The sequence below is a fragment of the Aythya fuligula genome, chromosome 1 (genome assembly GCF_009819795.1).
Source record: "Aythya fuligula isolate bAytFul2 chromosome 1, bAytFul2.pri, whole genome shotgun sequence".
NCBI classification, from domain to species: domain Eukaryota; kingdom Metazoa; phylum Chordata; class Aves; order Anseriformes; family Anatidae; genus Aythya; species Aythya fuligula.
The window spans coordinates 7,049,282-7,070,610 of NC_045559.1; the positions used below are offsets into that span (position 1 = coordinate 7,049,282).

General features: G+C 44.8%; 1 protein-coding gene across 3 annotated transcripts in view; it reads right to left on the reverse strand.

Moving 5' to 3' along the window:
• Window positions 1-766: 766 nt before the first annotated feature.
• The window catches only part of BEND7 (BEN domain containing 7), a 46,207-nt gene continuing 25,644 nt past the window's right edge, over window positions 767-21,329 (reverse strand). The window contains exons 6-10 of one of the 3 annotated variants that reach the window (XM_032205925.1): window positions 19,004-19,229; window positions 14,805-14,924; window positions 12,911-12,970; window positions 6,982-7,032; window positions 767-2,738 (exon numbers count right to left, since the gene is read on the reverse strand). In XM_032205925.1, the coding sequence (XP_032061816.1) occupies window positions 2,677-2,738; window positions 6,982-7,032; window positions 12,911-12,970; window positions 14,805-14,924; window positions 19,004-19,229 (519 nt within the window). In that variant the 3' untranslated portion in view covers window positions 767-2,676. Of the gene's footprint in view, window positions 2,739-6,981; window positions 7,033-12,910; window positions 12,971-14,804; window positions 14,925-19,003; window positions 19,230-21,329 lie in introns of those variants that run through there. The other 2 variants (XM_032205935.1, XM_032205945.1) reach the window with 2 other exon arrangements.

Genomic DNA, 21,329 nt, shown 5'->3' on the forward strand with positions numbered 1-21,329 from the left:
AAAATCAACCTGCACGAGGAGGACTCACAGTGCGGAGCGGGAGGGTGAAAATCACCGCTCAGCGATGGATGAATTCGTTCCACCAAGTTGAGTGAGCATTATTTGTAGGAATGACGACTTGCACATGGATCCAGAGCCAATTCAGACTCAGGTGGAGCTCTCCCAGCTCGCGGCGATGGATGAAGACCCAGCTGGCTCGCACGATGCCCACCGAGGCTCCGTGCAACCACTGCAGTGGAAACAAAACCATGGCAGGGCTTTTCACCACCAGCTACTGCCCGGTGCTCCTCGCAGAAAGCAGCCAAGCTTTATCGAGGTGCTTTTCCTCATTTCTCATCGGCTGGAGGTTCCCAGGAGCGTGTGTTTGCTGGGAACATTTTCCGAGGCTAACCAACGCTCGACGAGGGTGCGATAATAAATGACCGGGCGTATTTCTGCGCGGCCACTCCAAATTATGGATGTTGGGTTTGCCCTCCCTGCGTGTTGTTTCCATAGAAGCAGAGCTTAACCTTTTAAGCGAAGATTATAAAGGCACCTAATTCAATTAAAATTAGACTTCAAGCATATCAGCACTTAATACTCGAGGGTTATTACGCGATTGGCTATGGCCATTGTTCTGACGGCCGGGGCAGGATCGTTTCCATCAGACAAACAGCACCGTGGCAGCAACTTTTAGGGTTTTCCATCCATTTCCCTACCTGGTCCACAAACTGCCAGGTAATTCCCCTGAAACACCACAACCCAGCACAGAACACAGGAAGGCACGTTCAATTAAAGTTATTTATTGTAGGTTTTCTTTTTCTGGACTGACAAAGAGGGTTTCCCAGAGATCGGTAACACGACACAATGTTATACACCATATCACAACTAGTCCCTTCTCGCTTTATTAAGAACATAGTCATTTAAAAATATCTAAATATTTACATATTAATAAAACATATATACAGAAGATTGAGACGTTTTTACCTAAATATGGAATGATTTTCTTCTTTTTTTTTTCTTTTTTTTTCTAATAAACCCTATAAAAAGATTTCTGAAGAAAGTCTGAACAGTAGTCACAGTAAGTAAACACCAACGCAATCTTCAAAATTTACAAAAACGCTGATTCCATCGCTGAAGTGTTACGATACGGACACACGGCGTGGGGGCACAGCTGCCCCCGCCCTATGCAGACAACTCCAAGCCATGAAGGAAGGAAAGACTCTGTTTTTTTTTTTTTTCTTTTTTTTCTTAAGGTTCGCAGTGCACATTCAATATATTCCACAGTTTTCCAGAAGACACGGTCATTCCTAAAAGCACATCGCTGGCGGGTGGGGAGGGCGGGCAGCCTGATTTCTCGGGTGCTGGGGGAACGTGCCCCCTCTGCGGGTGTTCGACAGCTTCCCAGAAACAGGCTTTGGGGGTTTTAAACCAGAAAGAAATATTTAAATACTTTGAAAAAATAATAAAAAAAAACCATCCCACTCAGTAATAGCACTTCAGTTGAAACACTCAAAGGCCAAATAGTGTCAAAAGAGGGGGGGAAGATGCACCTAAAATACACAAAGGAAAACGAAACACAATGGTGAAGGCTCTAGCAATCTCTCCCTCGAATGGCAGGAAGCCCACTCAAACTCTCTGCTGATCGATAGGTGCTGCAGGTAAGACCTTCGAGACTTTTCCCCTACGTTTCTTAAAGTGAATTTAGTGCTGTTGAAAGGTGCAGAAGCGGCAGTTTGCACGGAGGAGGGCTGCGTACGATTTTCCCTTAGCCCTGACCTGAAAGGACCGAGGCTTTCTGCCTCTAAGAGGGTGAATTCCTTGATCAATTCATTCATCTTAACTGCCGAGCCATCAATAGAGTGCGGGTCAAAAGGGGACTTTTTAAAATTTATTTTAAATATTGTCCCCAACGGCAGTGGTCGCGAAATCACAGTGTGCAGACCCTCACCCTGGAAATCAGCAAACGAAGCCGTTGTGAGATTGAGATGGTAGGGAAAGCAAGGAGAGCCTGCTCGAGAGAGCCACGTAGGACAACTCCAGCTTGCTCGAGGAACAGCTTCTCCCTGCTACGTGTGCAGAAATGGGTGCTGCTGGTAGGAATCCTGCTCTTTTTCCTGCTAGATCCAGCCAGGACCTTTCAATTATAGCGGTGTACGACTGGCTATTTGCACTACGGGTCTCTAAAATAGAGAAGCAGCAGCCAGGAAAGGAAAAGTGGGTCTGCAGAAGAACAAGAGCAGGGCACTTCTACCACTCATTGAACAGGGCCCCTGTGTTTGGGAATGAGAGATGCCACCACGGTCCCCATGGAGGGGAAGAGTCATCCAGCTGTGTTCACCCACCTCTGCATAGCTTAAGATGAAACACGAGCACACAACCATGTGGGAAAGTACAACGGCAAAGGGAAAAACAAAGGCAAGAGAATGTCTTCAGGTAGAGTGGCTACCATCCTAATTAAATAATGGGTTAGATATGGAGGGCAATCATCTTTAATTAAGACGAGAACCGGCGAAACGACCTGGTGGTTTCGTGGCTTGAGGGTTCACGGAAAACGCGTGGAACAACACAAACTCGAAGGGAAAGCTGTACGGACGCCCACGTCCCGCAGGAGGCTGAAGGTCTCGCGCCAATCTTGCAGGAACGTTCCCCGAAGGAGAGGATGTTTTAGAACCGCTAACGTCACCGGCGTGGAGGTTAAACAGAAAAATCTGGGTGTGCATCGATCAGAGCATCCGTTGTGGTGTCGAAAAGGTTACCTGGAGGAAGAAGAGTTGAAGGAAATTAGCTTAAAAGGAAAACGTTTTTAAGAAATGAAATTAGGCTAAAAGGAAGTAACGTTTTTAAGAAATCAGCTCAGTCCTCTGTTTAAAAAAACAAAACAAAACAAAAAGCTGGAAATTATATATTTAGATTCTAATTCTAATTTGCGATGGGGCCGAACTGTTGGTGTACGTGCAGACAGCAGCTGCTGAAACCCATCTAGGGTAGAGCCCGACCGGCTAAAGAAAGCAAATTAAATGGATTTATTTTTATTAATACTGAATTTGTGAGCAAAGTTTTTCACTGAAAAGGAAGGACGCCCCACTTGAGATGTGAAGCGCCGCGCTAGGCACAAACTGCTCCGCGCTGCTTCCCACTTTGAAGCTGCGTTTCTGAAGAAGTGAAAAAAGCACCCCGTGAATTTGAAACCCAGAGTGTGTATTTCTGGATGTTCTTTAGAAAAAAAAAAAAAAAAAACAAATGGGGGGGGGGGAGGAAACCCCACTCCACAGCAGTCTAAATGCATACGGCATAATAAAAAATGTAAAAAAAGAACAACAAAAAACCAGAGGTATGCCGGATGATTATATCCCGTCTTTGTAAGCCACTTTAAGGAGGTGTTTTTTTCTAAACAGCACAATGAAAGATGGACAGAAGAATTACAACGACAGCGCTAAGAACACAGGGCAAATAGGAGACAGACATCAATCAGTGCAGAAGGCAAACGCAACCCAATGAAAAGGGAAGGCTCACAATCAGGCACTGAAAGGATAAAGATTTATATTACAATAAAGGATTTATATTTAAGGTTTCGAAAAGGGTCTTTTTTTTTTCTTTTTTTTGAAGTTTCGTTTTCTTGATGTTGTGTTTGGAGAGAAAAGGAGACAACCTGTACAGAATCGGCTCGTTGCTGTTTTCTTATCACTGGTTTCTTCCCGAAGAGATTGCTCTCATCTCCCGACAAAGCCGTATCACCCCCGGACCCGAGGATTGGGATGTTACTGATTCTTCTTCTTTTAGGGATATCAAAATCCTTTCTCACCTCAAAATTAGCCCCGGAGAAACTGTATGAAACCTTCAGCCCAGCTGTGGTCCAAAGCACAGGTACGAGGAGGGCTCCCTCCCGGCCCTGGGCTGCGCATATCTTCCACATGTGATTTACACGATGAGGATGCACAAGAAGGGTGTTGCAGCTGTCTTAAATTTGCTTCCATGTGCAGAACTTATGGGTTATATTTAAAAAAAAAAAAAAGTCCAGATGCTTTATATAAACCGTAGACCAAACTAAAATGAGCTTTTTTTGCAACGCCAACTTGTATGGGAAGACTCCAAAAGCTGCCACGTCTTCATCCCGATAAAGACATATCCCACACCTTTCAGGTTCCCACATCAACGAGAAGCTAATCAGTCCTTCCAGCCACTCCACAGTAATTAGCCTGGGAGCTGTCTGATCTGTCTCAGCTCCGCTCCGGACACAGACTTCAGCTTAAGCAGCAGCCCACGTTAGCATGTGCAGAAGCTGGAGCTATCGGAGTCCTGTGCTTTCCTAGGGTTTGTCAGAGACAACTCTTCTAGCATTTTCGTGAGCTTTATCTGTTATTCTGCCAAAGTTCCCGGCAAGTTTAACTGCTACAGTTCTTCCAATTTTCTTTAAACACCCTTCAATCATCAGCCTTCAGAGCGCAGGCACTCTCAGCATCTCGGGTGATTTTAAAACGGGAGCACGATTCTTGCTCTGAAGTGCTAAAATATAATTGGGCAAAAACATCTCCCTTAGTTTTAGGAGAATGTACCAGCTACATTTTTTTTTACAAGGCTTTTGAGTTGCAAAGGAGGGTTTTGGAAAGAAAACACCTCTTTTCTCCCCGGAGACCAGGATTTAGCTGCTTGTGGGCCCAGAAGGAGCAGATTCAAACCTGGCTGGAGGCACCTATGTAAATGAGCAGTCATTCAGAGCAGTCCTGGCACCAAAGAGCAGGCTCCTCCAACCTTGAACGTAGCTGATCTGAACTTATTCCTTCTCCTATCAACTGTGAAGAGAGCTGGGAGCAAGCACGCTCTCAACAGAGGTGTCTCAGCTGAAATGCCAGCCCTCCACAGGCTGTGATCTGAAAACGTGTGGGTTGAAGAACTGCAGCACCGAGAGCCCACACATCCCCGGATCGCGTTTATAACCTCGCCGGGGTCACAGGTAGCCCTGACTGAGCAGAAAAGGCAGGTGAGAGAAATCTCAGTTCTCCTTTTTTTTTGCACCAATGCTTACCATTGATTTAATTGAGCTTTCACTTCTGAAATTTGTTCAGTTCGTGAAGACCAAGAGAGCAACCACTTGATGTTCATCACAAATGGCTAAAGTGACCTGATCCAGCCCGATTTCACCCCACTGCCACCCCATGCCAACCACTGATCGCTCCTGATCTGTCTCCTATGAGCGAGGGAGGCCCCCCGCACCAGGCACTGCACAATCACCGTCAGCGAGGCTCTTCCCTGCTGAAATTTCAAGTTGAACAGAGAAGACAGCCGAATACGGCCCGCTAAAGCTCCCTGTCAGCAACACCCCCTATCAAAGCAGCTGTGCTAAGGCAGGGAAAGACCTCCATCAAAGTTCTGTCCCACCTCTTTTGCGGCACTCCTCGATAGCAAGCATCTGTATTTTGGCTCTCCATCGTAATTACTGTCATTAGGCTGTCTGTATATCACTTTAAATCACTCGCTTCCAAGAACAGTGCGATGTTGCATTGATACGTCCTACGAAGAGGCACTCGCACACGCACATAATAATGGGTGTGAGTCAAAGGCTTGGCGTGCGGCCCGCCAGCATCGCCTCCCCCACCGATGCACATCGCGCCGTGGTTTATCCGGGCGTCCTTCCCCGCGTAGTATGGAGAAATGCAAAAAACATTTCAGCTGGAGAAGTGTGTGCATGTGCGGATGCGATCAGACCGCGCCGGTGGTGATTTGCTTGCAGGGTGGCCGGGGAGTTGGATTCTCTGCCACGAGCATCTCGCTCGCTTCCATCGCTAGCACGAGGGGCGAGAAGCAGCTGTGGAAAATCCAGCGACTCTGTGCCGTCATACGATTACTCCAGCAATGCAAAGATAACGCCGCACAGCGTTAGCGAGCTTTATTAGAGCCCTCTTTTGATGGAATTGCTTCCCGCGCTGATAAAGGAAGCAAACAGGATGTCCCTTGGAAAAGACCTCTCAAAGCAGAGCTTCCTGCACCCGTTATCGCAACAGGGCCCTGAAATATTCACCGGCTGGCCAAGAAAGCAGCACGGCAGCTCCCGGCGAGCGTGTGCTCCCAGCCCCCGCTGGGTCCCTGCCAGAACCAGACTGTAGCTGCTTGTCCTCGCCGCTGCATCACTGCTCCTATTCCTTGGTAACTGTACGTGCTCTGACAGCAGGATTTCAACTGGGCGGCTGGCGGCTGCTGCTCTGGCCCCCAGCACACAGTGGTGGCGGCTCATCCCTCCTTTTCCTTTGGTTTCGGTGGTGTTAGGCTGCATCCTTGTGAAATTACAGGGGAATGGCCGTCTCCCCACACTCTGGCTCCACGCAGTTTTGGGAGGATGGGAACTCTGTTCCGAACACCAGGGCACTTACTAAATGAACTCTTAACGAGAGGGTGTTTCAGAATTCTCTCTCAGCCTCTCTCGATTTTAACACGATGTGCAACAGCACACCAAAAATGTATTTCCTGGCCCCCCTCACTGCACAGCTACATTGCTGTTTAACAATTGCCAGGCTTTGAGGCAAGGTGCCTGCACTCCAAGAGAAAGTAAAACAACACTTAGCTATCATAACATATGCATATCGCATGCAGTCCTTCTGTAAACCCAAGATCTTATTGCTACTGCCTTGCCCAACTGAACAGACAGTACAACAGGAATCACTGAGTCTGTCCCTACCAGTAACACTGTTCAGAACCCCCAAATATATATCCCAGAAATACAAGGGATGAGCACAAGATCCTGTTTGGGATGAGAAGGGTGACTTACCGGCCTTATTAGCTTAGCTGCTGCCACGAACCTTGAGGTTTTATGAATATGAAATAGAGGAGGAAATTTTAAGATTCTGGCACATTTGTTTTTTTAATGCGGGGTGTTCAAAACGCAGATAGCTGGGTCCGTGTGCAATTACCCGAATGTAGATGGCACGGCAGGATTACTGCAAACTGCTTATGCACAATAAACAAACACAAACATTGGAAGCTGATAAAAATTTTAATGCATTTTACCTGTCTGTAGTAAAGAAATGTCCGGCTTCTCATCACAGTCAGTTGCCTCTGCTGATTACAAATATAAACAAGAAATGTCATTACTTTTACTGAATACAGGAATGTGATTAAAGAGCTACATACTCTAGAGCAATTTTGCATTTTCTATCTACTTTCCTCAGCTGCAATTTGCTATCGCTCAGTTAAAAACTCACTGCTTGGAGGAAAAGGTCATATAATAAAAATGCAAACTTAGGAGAGGCTTTGGTATTAATAAGCAGTTGTGCCAGCAACGGGCTGCAGTAACGCTTGCTCCTTGTAAGGTTTCAGGACAGAAGAGGTCGATAAGGGGAGCTGCAATCATTTTATAAGATCGCATAGGAGAAATCCTGTTTGTTAAGCCATCTAAGGCTTGCACTCCATCCATCCTCCTGCAGCTGCCACCATCAGACACCCAAGGGGAATGTATGAACACTCCCATTTCTGCATCCAAACTTTCCGTGACCACAGGCAAGCTCATCTGGGGAGAGAGAGATTTGCTAGGGCAGGAAATCTTCAAAGGTACAGGTGGGCACCTAGCAGAACTACAACAGCAGGTAACCGTGCGGGCACACAGGCAATTACAGCGCACACACACACGCTTTTAACTCACGGCATGTGCGAGATCATTTGCCTTAATCTAGCCCACGGTAAAGGAAGGCTAAAAGCCTAATTTGTTCCTCTCCTGTTTGCCACGGGCCAAGGGAATGCATAAAGATGGTTCGTGTGGCTCTGCGGATGTGCAGCGACTTGTCGGGCTGTAGTACCCGGCAGTGTGTGTTTGAACCCCGAGTAAATTACAGGCGTTTAACAGGAATTAGGTGCCTAACCCACACAATCCCCATTCAAAATCCCATTACCTTTGTCTTTTGACAATTCAGCACGATATTTAAGGCCTTTCAAACACAATGAGATCTTCAAGAGCCCTTAAGCAGGCTTGATGTGGTCATGAAGGTGAAGTCCCTTACACTGTACAGGTGCAGCGTGGTGGATGTACATCTAACCACCTCCGTTCCGTGCACGTTTTCCATAGGCAACAAATTTAACCAAGGCTCTAGATACCTCGAGCAACTTAGTGCAGGTCTCTCTTGACGCTAAGCTAACTGTCACGGCCACCTTTAGTTGTTCCCTTTACGAGGACATCATAAGATGAACTAATCCAGCTGCTGAGCTACGGTAAGTTTCCCTTCCCCTAGCTACCCCCAGCTATCCATCCCAGGAGGTTGCTCTCTTTCCTACTTGTGTGGAAGTCAGAGTTTTAGCTCTATGCTTTCCATTCACTTCTACAAAATTAGTTGAACTGAAGAATCACAGGATCAGCTAGGTAGGAACAGACCTTCAGCATCATCTAGTTCAACCATCAACCTGACCTTCTGAGTCCCACCACTAAACCAACCCCCGAAGCACCACATCCACACTTCTCTTAAATACCTCCAGGGATGGGGACTCCACCACCTGGGCAGCCCATTCCAACCCCTTCTATGAAGAAATTCTTCCTAAAATCCAATGTAAAGTTCCCCTGGGCCAACTTGAGACTTTCCTTGTGTCCTATCATTTGTCACCTGAGAAAAGGGACCAACACCTCCTCGCTGCAGCCTGCTTTCAGGCAGCTGTAGGGAGCGATGAGGTCTCCCCTCAGCCTCCTCTTCTCCGGACCAAACAACCCCAATTCCCTCACTCGCTCCCCGTAACTCTTTTCTTGTCCCTCCACTAGCTTTGTTGCTGGAAAACAGAATACAGAATAATAAGGAAAACAGAAACAAACAAAAAACCCTAATATTAAACAGCTTTCCTCCCATGGATAGTTTAAATTGAGAGCTCTAACAAGTACACGACACAGACCTGCAAGTTACTCTGATTGTGCCTTGAACTGATACCTTCTTCTGCTTCCTCCGAGAAGGCAGCACACTGAGCAGAAAGAAATTAAGTTCCTGCTACAGCTTATTGCAAAAAAAAAAAATAATTTTGGAAGGAGCATGGAGCTCAACGAATGGGAAGAGGTTACACGATTCTCTGCCTCTGCGTTGGTTTGCATCAGGACTGGACTAACAGTGATGGAAGGACTGGATGGAGGAGACACTGTGGTGAAATGAGTGGCTAGGAAAAAAACAATAGGATATATACTTCTGGACAAGAACTCATGGTCTGAGGCCAACTTGTAGCTATGGTACGAGGAACTACCTGCACCAAGTGGTTCTGCAGCATGGCATGCAAGAGATGAGACCATAAACAGCCCTGTGGGCTGAAGGGACCCGAGCTATGAAAATGGGGGAAGCAAGACATGACATGAGTGCTGGCAACAGGCTGAAATCCCATGCCAGCAGCTATGCTGTCCACTCCAGCGAGAGGTTTTCTGGAAGTCTCAGCAGTGACTCCTGAAGTAGCCCTAGAAATGTGGTTTTCTCTCTGCCTTATTGCCCTCCTCACACCTGGCTGAAGTTGAACTCAGAGGAAGGAGTCGCACAGAAACAAACGGAGGCTGGGAAGTACTGGGCTTTCTGAAGATAAGGACTTGAGTTTCCAAATTTGCAGAAGCAGCTTTGTTGATAACAGATAACCTGGCCGTTTTAATCTGGCACGAGAATGATATGGTGCTGATAGATGAGGTCCAGCTCACCGCTGATTGTTCCAGCCCTGTTCCTCATGCCAGCACAAACGTTCATATGGCCACAGCAGTCAGATCAAGTTAAAAACTGACAACGTGGCCACATGAATGGTTTTGCCAGTGCCAGGAAGGGAGTGGGAACAAGACATGCACTTCTCAGTGGCTGTCCCAGTTTGTATTATGACACTGGATGCGTAGCCACAGCTTCAGGTGAAGTACAACCAGCAAAGCTCCTGCTCACAAGTGCGTGATAAACACTCTGACCTCCTAACATGGATGTAAAGCAGCATCTTCTCCCATTGCATTCCAAGCAGGAAAAGTTTGCCTTCAACAACCACACCCAGGGCCTGCCAGCCAAACTTCACATGTCCTGAGCCAGCCTGCAAGACAAGGCAAGCAGGAATAGAGTCTGCTGTGGGAATTCTAACACTCTTTTCTGTCCTTTGCTTAGGTAGAGCTCAAGAGCTACTGCAGAACAATCCTACTAATCATTTCCTTAGAGGTTTATATTTTTTCCTAAAAAACTGTTTAGCTTCTGGTGTCCGTGTTTGTTAAGTGCACACCTGCTGTTTTGCTCCTTGGACAGAAGTACAGGTATGCTCAGGGCTGGCAAGGTTATTGCAAGAGTAGCTCATTTTAATATCGCTATCTTTATCTCAGATACTAGCCACAAAAGCCGTGTGTCACATCTTGGGCTTACATCCTACATCCTTCCTGGTCTTGTGTTTATTGCTAAGCAAAAAAGAAATCAACACAACCTCTACCATACATAGATACTGTATCAAAAACACAAACCACGGAAATCAGAAGGATGAAGAGAAATAGAAAGCAAAACCCAAAAAACAACCAAGCCCCTCTACCCCCTCCCAAAACCTTACACAAGGCAATGGAAGCAGTGGAATGGAAGCACAAGGATGTGGGAGAAAAGGCAAATTTCCAAAAAGCCTGTAAGCATTTGTTCCTTCCTTCTTTCCCACTGTTTTACATTACAACAACGTAATATTAATTTTAAACAACACTTCAAGGATGAAACGTCATGGGATTGTAATTTAAATTAATCCTGCCTGAAAAGTTTCAGCGTGTTTTCCAGCACTGTTATGTTGTCCTTTGTTGTGTATGGCAATCAAAAGCTTCCAAGTTATGCACAAAGCAATCACTTTGCGTGAGCAGCTCTTACCCTCGGTACTCCAGGAGCGTTAGTCACACAGCAGCAACTTCCCTGGCTATGCAACGGGCAGACGCTACAGCATAATGGCTTATGTACTCTCTTCAAAACATAAAAAGGGAGGAAGAACTTACTGCAAGAGCTGCGTGGCCCCTGACCCGCTGCTTATTAAGGGATGAAGAGTTTAGGAATCAAAAGGCTTCCATACTATGTCTAGCGCAGAGGTGACATGAGCAGCAAGTCAGCTCCTTCTGATTTTGCCCTTCTTAGATCTTTATGCTAATGCTCCCTGGCTCTGTAACGCCACTGGCAAGGCCACCAGCCCCCAACCCACATCCTCTCTGTAGGGTGGAAAGACCACGCGGTGGGGAATGCCCCGAGTCAATTAGGAGCTGATTTGCACAGTAATTCACACTGCTTTACAAGAGGAAACCTACACATCTTTTTTTTTTTTTTTCCTTTGACTTCCTTCCCTTCCAGGGCCACTTTGCATCCCGTGCCAGAAGCCAAGAAGCTTCTCTGCTGGGAGAAGGCAGATCTGGCACTCCGAAGCTGTGCCCCAGGACGCTGTGCTGCTGCCATGAAACGGGACTGATATTCAAGGCTGAGGGATATTATCATACTATTTAATTTTAATTATAACATCTGTTTGTAACGTTAACCTCGCAGTCTCTTCTCCCCTTTGTGACAGCCGACTTGTGAAATTTTGAGAAGACTGAACAAGGCCAATAAAAATTTAATGGAAGTGACAGCTTTATTCTCAGATCTAACAAATAAAAAAAAAAACAAAAACCTACCCAAGTCTCAGATCTCAAGCAATAATCTCAAAGAACTAAGAGAAAGCCAAAGCAAAAAATAAATAAATTAAAAAAAAAAAGAATATTTCTAGCTATGGAAAATATTGTCACTGATTCCGAACTTAAATGAATTTTTATTTGGCTTAGGATAACAACCTTTCAAAATCCACACAGGGGAACTATTTTCTAGAAAGCAGAATTTTAAAGTGGATTTTTTTTATTATTAGCTTTCCAAGTAGGGAGCTTTTCCATCCCTAATTCTAGGAGATGAGCCAAACATGATAAATAAGGATGAAGCTGGACAGCATCTATCATCCGGTGATCATGATTTCAATTAATTTGGGAATCCTCGAGAGAATACACCCTACAGAGAGAGGTACAAAAAGCAGAACTATCCCACTCATTTGCTAGAATTCTTTCAAATTATTAATATCACTGAAAGCTAGCGTAGGATTTATGTTATCAGACTGAAATAATGTTTTACAGGATAAAGCAGACAGGGCTGCTCATGAATGCAGTGCCTTATTGCCTGGTTTGAAGTGAGAAACTAATCAGAGGATAGACTAAATGGCTCAGGGGAAGGCAAACAGAATGGAAAGCCTGCCCCTTGTCTCTTAAATACTTCTGCTGTTCAAATTTAGCACAACTCAGTGGTGACTAAAAAGTTGTTTTGTGGTTTCTGTGAAATAAATAGACCACCTTAAGCTTTTCCCAGATAAAGCCTGTGCATCGAAACAAACTCGAAACTGATTTAGATAAAGCAGCATGAGCAGCCAGCAGGGAGACACGGCAGCTTAGAAAGTCTCAGATCAATCTAGCGTAATGCTGGCTCCAATTTGTTCTTCGGGCACCTCAGCCCAAGCCCACATGGCATGTTTCGGGGAGCAAGTGTAGACAAAGCTAAGAGAGGGTGACTGGGGAGCAGGGAAGCGAGGACACCTGCTTGGGGGGTTTTCGGGTTCTTAAAAACAGCGTTTTGCAAGATGAAGGCTGGGAAGATCTTTTCCCCTAAGCAGCTCAAACCTCCCTCCGTAACTGCCCTCCTCTCCCATTTTGGTCTCGGCGAGTTACCCACAGCGCCGACAATTTTAGAAAGGTTTCACAATGAATAGTTCACATTTGCATTGTTCCCACGCTGCCAGGTCTAAATCAGGCTAAGACTTCTGAGGGCTGTGAGACTGTGCTAGCAATCACCCCGTCTTTCCCTTGGCCCTGTGGACTTCCTTAGGGATCTCTTAATGGGCATTGTAGGAAACAAAACAGACAGAGATGGACCCTTATTATCTTATTCACCCTCACTATACTCAGCCTCGCTTATTTTTCTTCACAGTCTTGCTCACGTACAAAGAATATCCTCTGCTTCGATTCTGCCATCCCAAGAAAGGACCAGAGATGGAAGTGGCCCTGTTTAAAAGGCAAAAGCAGAAGGGCATCGTCATTTTAATTAGTACCCTGCAGAGGCACCAAGAACAGCAAATAAAAATGGACGAAGGAAAACAAAAATCTAAACAAAATTAGGTCAATCCTCTTCCCTGAGGGATCTTCTGCAGACAACCCAAAGACCCTCTTTTCCCCACATCCCACGCTGTGCAATTCACCTTCCCAGAGCCTGACATTGCACTTCCACCCTCCTGCCCAGGCAGCCTTTGGAAGGGGCAGAAATCAGTCCTGTTGTACACCCTCAGTGAGCTGACACTGCCTTTAAGGAGATTACCTTGTGTCCCTCTCTCCTCCCACCCCAATGCGCACAAGAAGACTTTTTAAGGCTAGTGGTTTGCTGCTCTGCTCAGGGAAGCTCATGCTACTGAATTATTTGTATTCCCCCCACTGCCCTGTGGTGCTTCTGTCTCTGGGTGCTCCTCATTTTCTTTAGTTTTATGCCTTTCCCTCCTGGCATTAACAGAGCTGTGGATAAAGAATTCAGATGCCAGCGTGTGTTTGGACAGAAAATGCTGGTTCTCTGACACACGGAGCCAGAGAGAAATGTCTTTGCCTCTTCCTGCAGTCTATCTCACCTCCCCATAACTAGTGGGACCACTGCATCCCCTGCTGAGCCACTGAATTTCCCATTCCTCAACCCATGGATGCTAAGAGGCACTTAATTGTGGTAAGGGGCAGAAGGGAAGAGGGGAAAAGGCAGGCAGGAACACATAATAACGGTGAAGGAACATGTTTAAGGACGTTGGCACAGGTGATGCACCTCAGACAGTGAAGTCAGATGCTCCAAGGGAGAGATGGGCAGGAAATATGACCACAGGAGAGCCTTAAGAGACACCAGAAGGGAAAAGTAGGAAGCACGAAGAAAGCCCCTTGTAGGACAGGAGGCCTGAAGATGGGAAGGAGACTAGTTCAGGTTTGTAAAGTAATTAAGCAGCTCTTAATCAGCGATATTGCTTTCGGATTCCTGTGAACTCCACAGGGGATTTTGGGACTGCACATCACTGCAACGGAGAGCTCATGGGCACAGCGATGCAGCTGGAGGCTCTCAGGGTGGATGCTTCAAACTGTGCCTTCCCTGCACGGGGAGCTCTGTCAGGCCGGTCCCAGGCTGTCCTGCATGTTCCTCTGCAAAGCTGAGCAGCTTTGCTGCAAATCCCTACCTAAATTACCTGTTACTCACTGCTGGCACGCTCACTCCTATGCTTTGGTAGGTCCTCACAGGCACAACCAGCGTGGGATGGGCTTTTTTTTGGTACAGTGATGCTGGTTCTTTCGCAAGGAGTGTGAGAAAACTCCTCTCTCCTTCCAGAGACACAGAGTTTGGAGGGAAAGGTAACTTGGGTTATGTCCTAACAGTACGGTAAGTGGCTTGGAAGGCCAAATAACAGGGAATTTAACAACTTCTACCCACAGCCCTGGCTGGATCAGCTAGTTTATGACTCAAATCCTATAAAACATTGGGAAGAATGCTCATAGATATATGGGTTAACTCTTAGGTTGCCCTGTGTGGGACCAGGAGTTGGACTCAGTGATCCTCATGGCTCCCTTCCACTTCAGGATATGATTCTAAGAAGTCTTTGGTTGCTAATGGAAAGAGGTTGGAGACAACATTGAAAAAGATTTTTAAAAAGCTGCAAAGAGCGCTCCTAAACGTGTCACCCTGTACTAGAAATCTGCTAAAAGCCGAGAGGTCAAATTTTTATAGAGTGACCGTGTACAACAGTTACAGTCACCAAGAAAAGGCTCTCAGATTTTAATTTTCCACTCACATGGTTTTTCTTTATATTTTTATACATACCTGAGCCTCTTTTTAATCGTCTTCTTGCCAGTTTAATTTGATCCTGAAGAATCTGGACCCAGTCCCTGGGACCAGGAAGTTTATCCACGTGGTTCGCCGTGCAGTATTTTTCTGTGAAGACTGAAATAAAAAGACACCAGCTTTTTCAAACGTGCCACCACAACCGGGGAAAGGAGGCTGGAGATTACAAACAAACTGCATCAAATCATCAGCTTAACAACGAGCATTTCAATGGTCAAGTCTAGGATTGCAAGGACAGGGTCAAACTCAATGTTTCACTAAATAAGTACTTTGAAACGAGTCTCCAGATGTGGCAGGCACTTCTAAATGCTGCCTTCCATAGGGTGTAAGTAGAGAACTGAACATCTGGTCATTTGGTGGCCTCTCAGACTTGTTTCTAAGTCAGTAAGCAAGCTGTTGAAAGACACAGGTCCTAGCACCACAGAAATCTCAACAGTTCTCATACTGCCAAGCTGGATGGAACAGAACTTTTATAAAGCTACTAAAAAAACAGATTTGATTGAGAAAAATAAGTATCATATAGGTCTAGTTTTATATTTTTGTAAAAATAGTGCATGTATGAACAACATAGTCCTTCATTTCATATACAAAAGGAAATTCTGTGCCGTATTTACAACAAACCAAACAATATAGGAAATTATAAATGTAGCGAAACTGATGCAATTGATTTTCATCACACAACTGAGGTGTGTGCAAAGGCAACGAGAGCAAAAATAGAAAAAACGTCATGGCTGTTAGTATTGCTGTTGTAGTCCTGGGCTTAGTCCTCAGAGCCAACTGTCCACTAATGACCAGCAAAGAAAGAAAGAAAACTGGTCCCAGCTGAAGGAATTTGTAATCCTTGGGAAGAAATGTCACACAAATAGGGTGGAGAAGCATGCAGCAAAAACTGTCCATTTCAGAATCCTTATGCACAGACTTTTGAAGCAGTGCTAGCTGCTAAGTACAAAGGGACGCAGAGTAATCACACCCTCCAAAGTCTTTTCATGTTAACAACTTCACAAAACCATTTCATGGAAGGCATTAACAATATTTTTCTCTGCAGCCCGAGGTTTCCTCTCAGGAGGTTTCCCAGAGAAGTCAGTACAGCCCCGTACATTGCCAGTGTCCGATTTGCCACACTTCACAGGCTCCTCGAAGGCAGAAATGCTCTTTCCTTCCTGAATTCATATGGTCCCTGATACAATGGGAGCCTGACGGATGCCTTAAGACTCCCACTTCAAATGTGGGAGAGAACTTTGTGTTTGTGACCAGGGCCTGGGGACAACGTGGGACACCAGGCTGTCCCCAGGCCACCCTCCACATGTGCTCGAGGTGGATTTTTGACTCTTGCTCGCTGCTGGCTGCATGGGTAAAGAGGGTACAGCAGCCTCGGAGAGCAAGAGTGGGAATGGAATAGGAAGGAGGCAGATGTGGGACCTCACCTCTCCGGTCCATCTGAGCTGTACCTCACTGTGCCATAAATCTCCCCAGCAGATCTGATCACAGCTCATTACTTCTGCGGGAGCAGAGCTTCGTGCAGGGCTGGACTTCTCAGCAGGAACGTAAAGGAAAAAAAACAACCAACCACTTCTGGTCTGTCCCCCTCCCTCCTCTGAGCGCTAAGGGAAAGATTGATGCAGCTCACAAGGGAAATTGATTGGCCGGGAGAAGCACTGCAACTGATTCAACAAGTGCCACTGAATATCCAAAGTCAAAAGGGAGAATTTATTCCTGGCTAATCATCCTGTTACAGAGGTGTTAAATTACCCGTAAGGATGGCAGTTAAAATGTTTTCAGACAAGGAGAGCAATTTTCAAGCAAACAGTCTCTCCTTTAAGTTCCCTGCTCATTTCTGTCATGAATGTAGCCTTTTTTTTTCTTTTTTTTTTTCCCCCTACTTTTGTGTCTCTGTCATGGAGGAGGACTAAAAGCGCCACTAAAGGATATTTGGTAGAGGAATGTCCTAATGAAATAATGCAAACAACATGATGTTGTTCTCATGGAGATTTCATCCTGGCTCAGTCATTTCTTGGAATAAATGAAACCACAGTGCTCAATAGCCCAGCTCTTTGAGGGGAAAAACGGTGCCATTGGAGCCAGGCTGAGTAAAGATCCTCAGATGCCCTCAGCATCTTCCTCCATCACAGCTTTTAGGACGGGGCTCCCCTACCAGGGATCACGCACTAGCGTTTGGGCAATCCTGTAAATGCCACTAAAGATCACTGTTCTTACAGCGGTACCTAGCAGTACCACCACAGACAAAATTTATCTGTTGAAACTCCTCCTCCTCCCTTTCCTCCTCTCTGGGGCCAAGGGAAGAGGTTAAGCCAAGCTTCAGGATTTGTGCTGGCAACATGAGCTCAGCTACTGACAAACACTGATCTCTGCAGTGGGTGACGACTGCTATTTTAATAGTGCCACTGCATCAACTCAGAAACATTTTTTTCTTACAACAGTGCCACTCCAAGTATTTTATTTTATTTCTTTTAAGTAATTTTGAACTCCTTTCTCTTCCACTTAACTTATTTATTAAAGCTTTTAGGGAAGAATGAGATACAGATGGAGTGAATTCAACTGCAAATTTTCACAGATTATTGATCTCTAGAAAAACAGGTAGTGTTTATAATTGAACCCTAATTATAGGCAGAACTGAAAGAAAGCCTGCCAGAAAGTCTGCAAGATGCATTAGCACTATGACATAACCACTTTATTACAGCATTGCACAGGTTGAAAGGGACTCCTGGACGTCTCCATGTCCAACCTGATGCTTGAAGCACACCCAAGTAGATCATGATGCTCTGGACCACGTCCAGTCAAATTCTGGATACCTCCAGGGATGGAGATCCTGCAGCCTCTCTGAGCTCCCGTTCCACTGTTTGACCACCCTCGTGCTGAAAAATCTTCTTACATCACATTGAAATTTTCCCCTGTGTCCAATGCCTCTTGTGCCTCTGAGAGGAGTCTGACTCCGTCTTCTCTATGCCATCCCTCTAGGTAGCTGTGGACAGCAATGTGGTTTCTCCTGAACCTTCTCTTCTCCAGGCTGACTGAAACAGTTCTCTCAGCCTCTTCTCCTTTGCCACCTTGCATATCTGCTTCACCACTTACCTGTTTCAGTCCTACAATAGTCCTGGTGGCCAGCCACCGGACTCACTCTAGTATGTCAAGGTCTTTCTTGCATGGGGAGGGGGCCTGAAGCTACACACAGCACTGGCTGCAAAAGGTTCCCCTGCCTCCTTTTGCTGCCAATGTGATTACAGAAGTTCTTTTCATTGCCTTGTTTGTCCTAGATTACCAATCTGGACCTCAGGACAAGTCAAGGGCCCTAGAATAAGCCCTATTTTGCAACACAGCCTTTTCGTAACCCGGGTATTTTTCTTCCATATGCAATTTCATAGAGTCATAGAACATCTTGGGTTGGAAGGAACCTTAAAGATCATCTAGTTCCATCCCCACTTCCATGGGCAGGGATGCTACCCACTAGATCAGGTTGCCCAAAGCCCCACCCAACCTGGTCTTGAACACCTCCAGGGTCGGGGCAGCCACAGTTTGTCTGGGCAAAACAGTGTTTTCCAAACAGTGGAATCCAATCCAGAATCTCTGATGTAATACCAGCTCTTTACATGTTGTGATCACAGTGTTTGACAGTAGATATTTCCTTCTGGAACCCGGAAAGCAGTGATTGCTAACCAAAACACCCGGCATAAGGTCACACCAACTAATAAACTTGCTCCCAGTTCAACCACCACAGCTCTTATGAGCATCAAGCTCATCTCTTGGCCCCAGTAAAATCTTCCCCTATCTCTCCCCAGTCCAGCCACCAACTATTGAACTATTTACAGAGCAGACACAGTCAGATGTAGAGAAGCCTCAGAATTTTGACTGAAGATGAACAGTTTCGCTGTCATTATGTTTTCAACATTTCCTTGTGTCGCTGATATCCAAGAAAAAAGCATTCTTAACCAGAACACTGAGATTCCAACCTTAGAGCCTGACTTCAGAAACTGGGATCATTGGCTTAAAATTAACACAAGCTGTCCCTGTAGAATCTATTTTTAACAAGTGAATGAAAGGGAATAAAAATAAGACTGCATATTCTAATAGACCTAATGCACGTCAGGAAGTCTAATCCCGTTACATTCTCCTTAGCTGCAAACGTGGTCTAATTACACATACAAAAGTAAGCAAAAACATACCTTTTATTGCACCCACAATATTTTGGTCTAGTCCTTTTCGGTTGTCATTGAGCCCTCTTTTCCTTTTGCCATTTGGTAAAGAGTTAGCCAAAGTCTTGTCATCAAAAAATGCACAGACCAGCTTCCTAAAGAGCAGACTTCCTGAGCGAGTGTAGTTTGATAATATAGAGTCCAGCTGAGATTTCGGCATGAAGACGTCAAAGCCTTCTGCAAGTTGCACTTCTGGCTACCAAAAGAAGATGAATGTTTTAATTAAAATAGCATTCAAACACATTATTTTACTTCAATCATGCATCTGGCGAGATTTACAATCACTTAAATAATCAAACCATGAAGCTTCTTCCAGCTATTCAGCATCCCATTCAGCACCTACTTCATTGAAATCAAACCCCATCAGTGAATGAGAACCTTAAAAGGCAAATCAAATAATCACACTTCTGTCTGGCCACTGTAAGAGTTAACAATCACTGACATTATTTCAAGGCGTACAGCTAACAAAAAGAAAAGAGATACCTTTCAATATTGGATACTAATTACAAACCAGAGGATCATCCCGGAGCAATATTCCTATACAAAGCTTTTTGGACATTTATCTCCCTGTTTTATGGACCTGTTTCACTGCCAAATGATGCAGATTAGCGTGCTGCGAGGCAGCCAGGCACTTCCAGGAAGGACAACGGCAGGGCCAGCAGTCCATTCCACGCAGCTTCCCAAGAGGGCTTCTAGAGCAAACACAGCCCGTGCAAAGTAGAGGATGACTTAGAGGTTGTCTCTGTAGCCAGTGCTTGCTGATTAGCTACTTCTCCCTCAGTTTCATATCCCCCAAACGCAGCCTCAGAACAGGATGATGTCATATACATAGATTATTTCAACGCAAAACAAAAGCAAACAACAAAAACAACCAACAACCCTCTGTGATAAATCACAGAGATTTATGTTACTTCCAGAAGGGGAGGTGGAGGGGCTGAAGAAGGAAAAATCATGCTGTATTACACACGACTCATCTCAAGCACACTTTGGGCCAAAGCAGACAAAGGCCTTCGAGGAAGTCCCCTCTCTGGGAGTTTTTTTGCTGCCCCTGTCTGTACAAATCAGAAATTACATGAACATTTATAGCATTTTCTTCTATGACTACCACGCGATGCTTCCACAAGGTGCCTGTATGGAAAAATTGTATATCTAGAATGAAGATGCATCGCGAAAAGAATATATGTTTTAAGATATTATCTGGAAGTTGGAAAGGGGTAAAAAAAATAAAAAAATAAAATCTGTGGTCATGATGGGAGAAAATAACAACATTACAGCCTTGTTCCTAAAGACATGCTCTTTTTTTTTTCCTTGCATGAAAATACATTCACCAGCGAAGGTGTATTTTCAAAAATGTTTACAGAACAAGAGCAAATGCCAGCCTGCATCAAATCACCTGCAAACTTCTTGAGTCTAGATAGAAGAAATGGCTGCCACTCGCAGAAGGATTTGGCTGTGTAACTCTTTTCCCATGGATTTTTAAAATCAATATCAAGAGAGTTACAGCAAGCAGTACTTCCAAAGCATACACGATGTACATTGTGTGATACACATGAAACTGAAGATCACACACATTGCCTTTGGAAACCAGGATGAACATTCTTAAAATATGCAGATAGTAAGGAAAAAGTCAGAAAAAAGCATAATATTTTCAGCTTGTTCAGGACAAAAAGTTTTTTGTCCGTGTTACTCTATTTGACAATCATCTGACGTAGGTGGATTTTATATTTTACTTCTAAAGTTTCTGGTGACAAAGAATTTCAAGTGTAAATAAACGTGGACCAAGTTTACTACTTGGGAAAAATTCTACTTCACGTTAATCAAAAACCAGAATGTAGTTGTCATGGTGATGAAGGTATCCTACCATATTTTTGCTACTTTGGTCTTGGGTCTTACAATAGCAATTTAAGATGACCTCAATGATACAAGCAGGCTAGAACAGACAAGTCATTCTCACTAACACAGCCGCAAAATACAGTTGAGACCTCACCTCTGCATCATCATAAAGGAGTCAATATTGTTTTAGTTTTGATCTTTTTATATTAAATGTATTAATTTCTATGTAAGTGAAAGAATTTGAGGGAAAAATACCAATTCTTGGTTTCCTTTAGTAGCAAATTATTTTTCAATCCAAGACAATCAGTATCTAATTGAACGTGATGATCATTTAGAATGTGATTTCTCAAAAGGAAAAGCATTTGTTATAATGATCCTGGCATAAGAAACTGGTGTGTAAACTACTCCTGTACAATGAAATAAATAAAAGCTGAATACCAATGCTAGAATTAGCAGGTAGCGA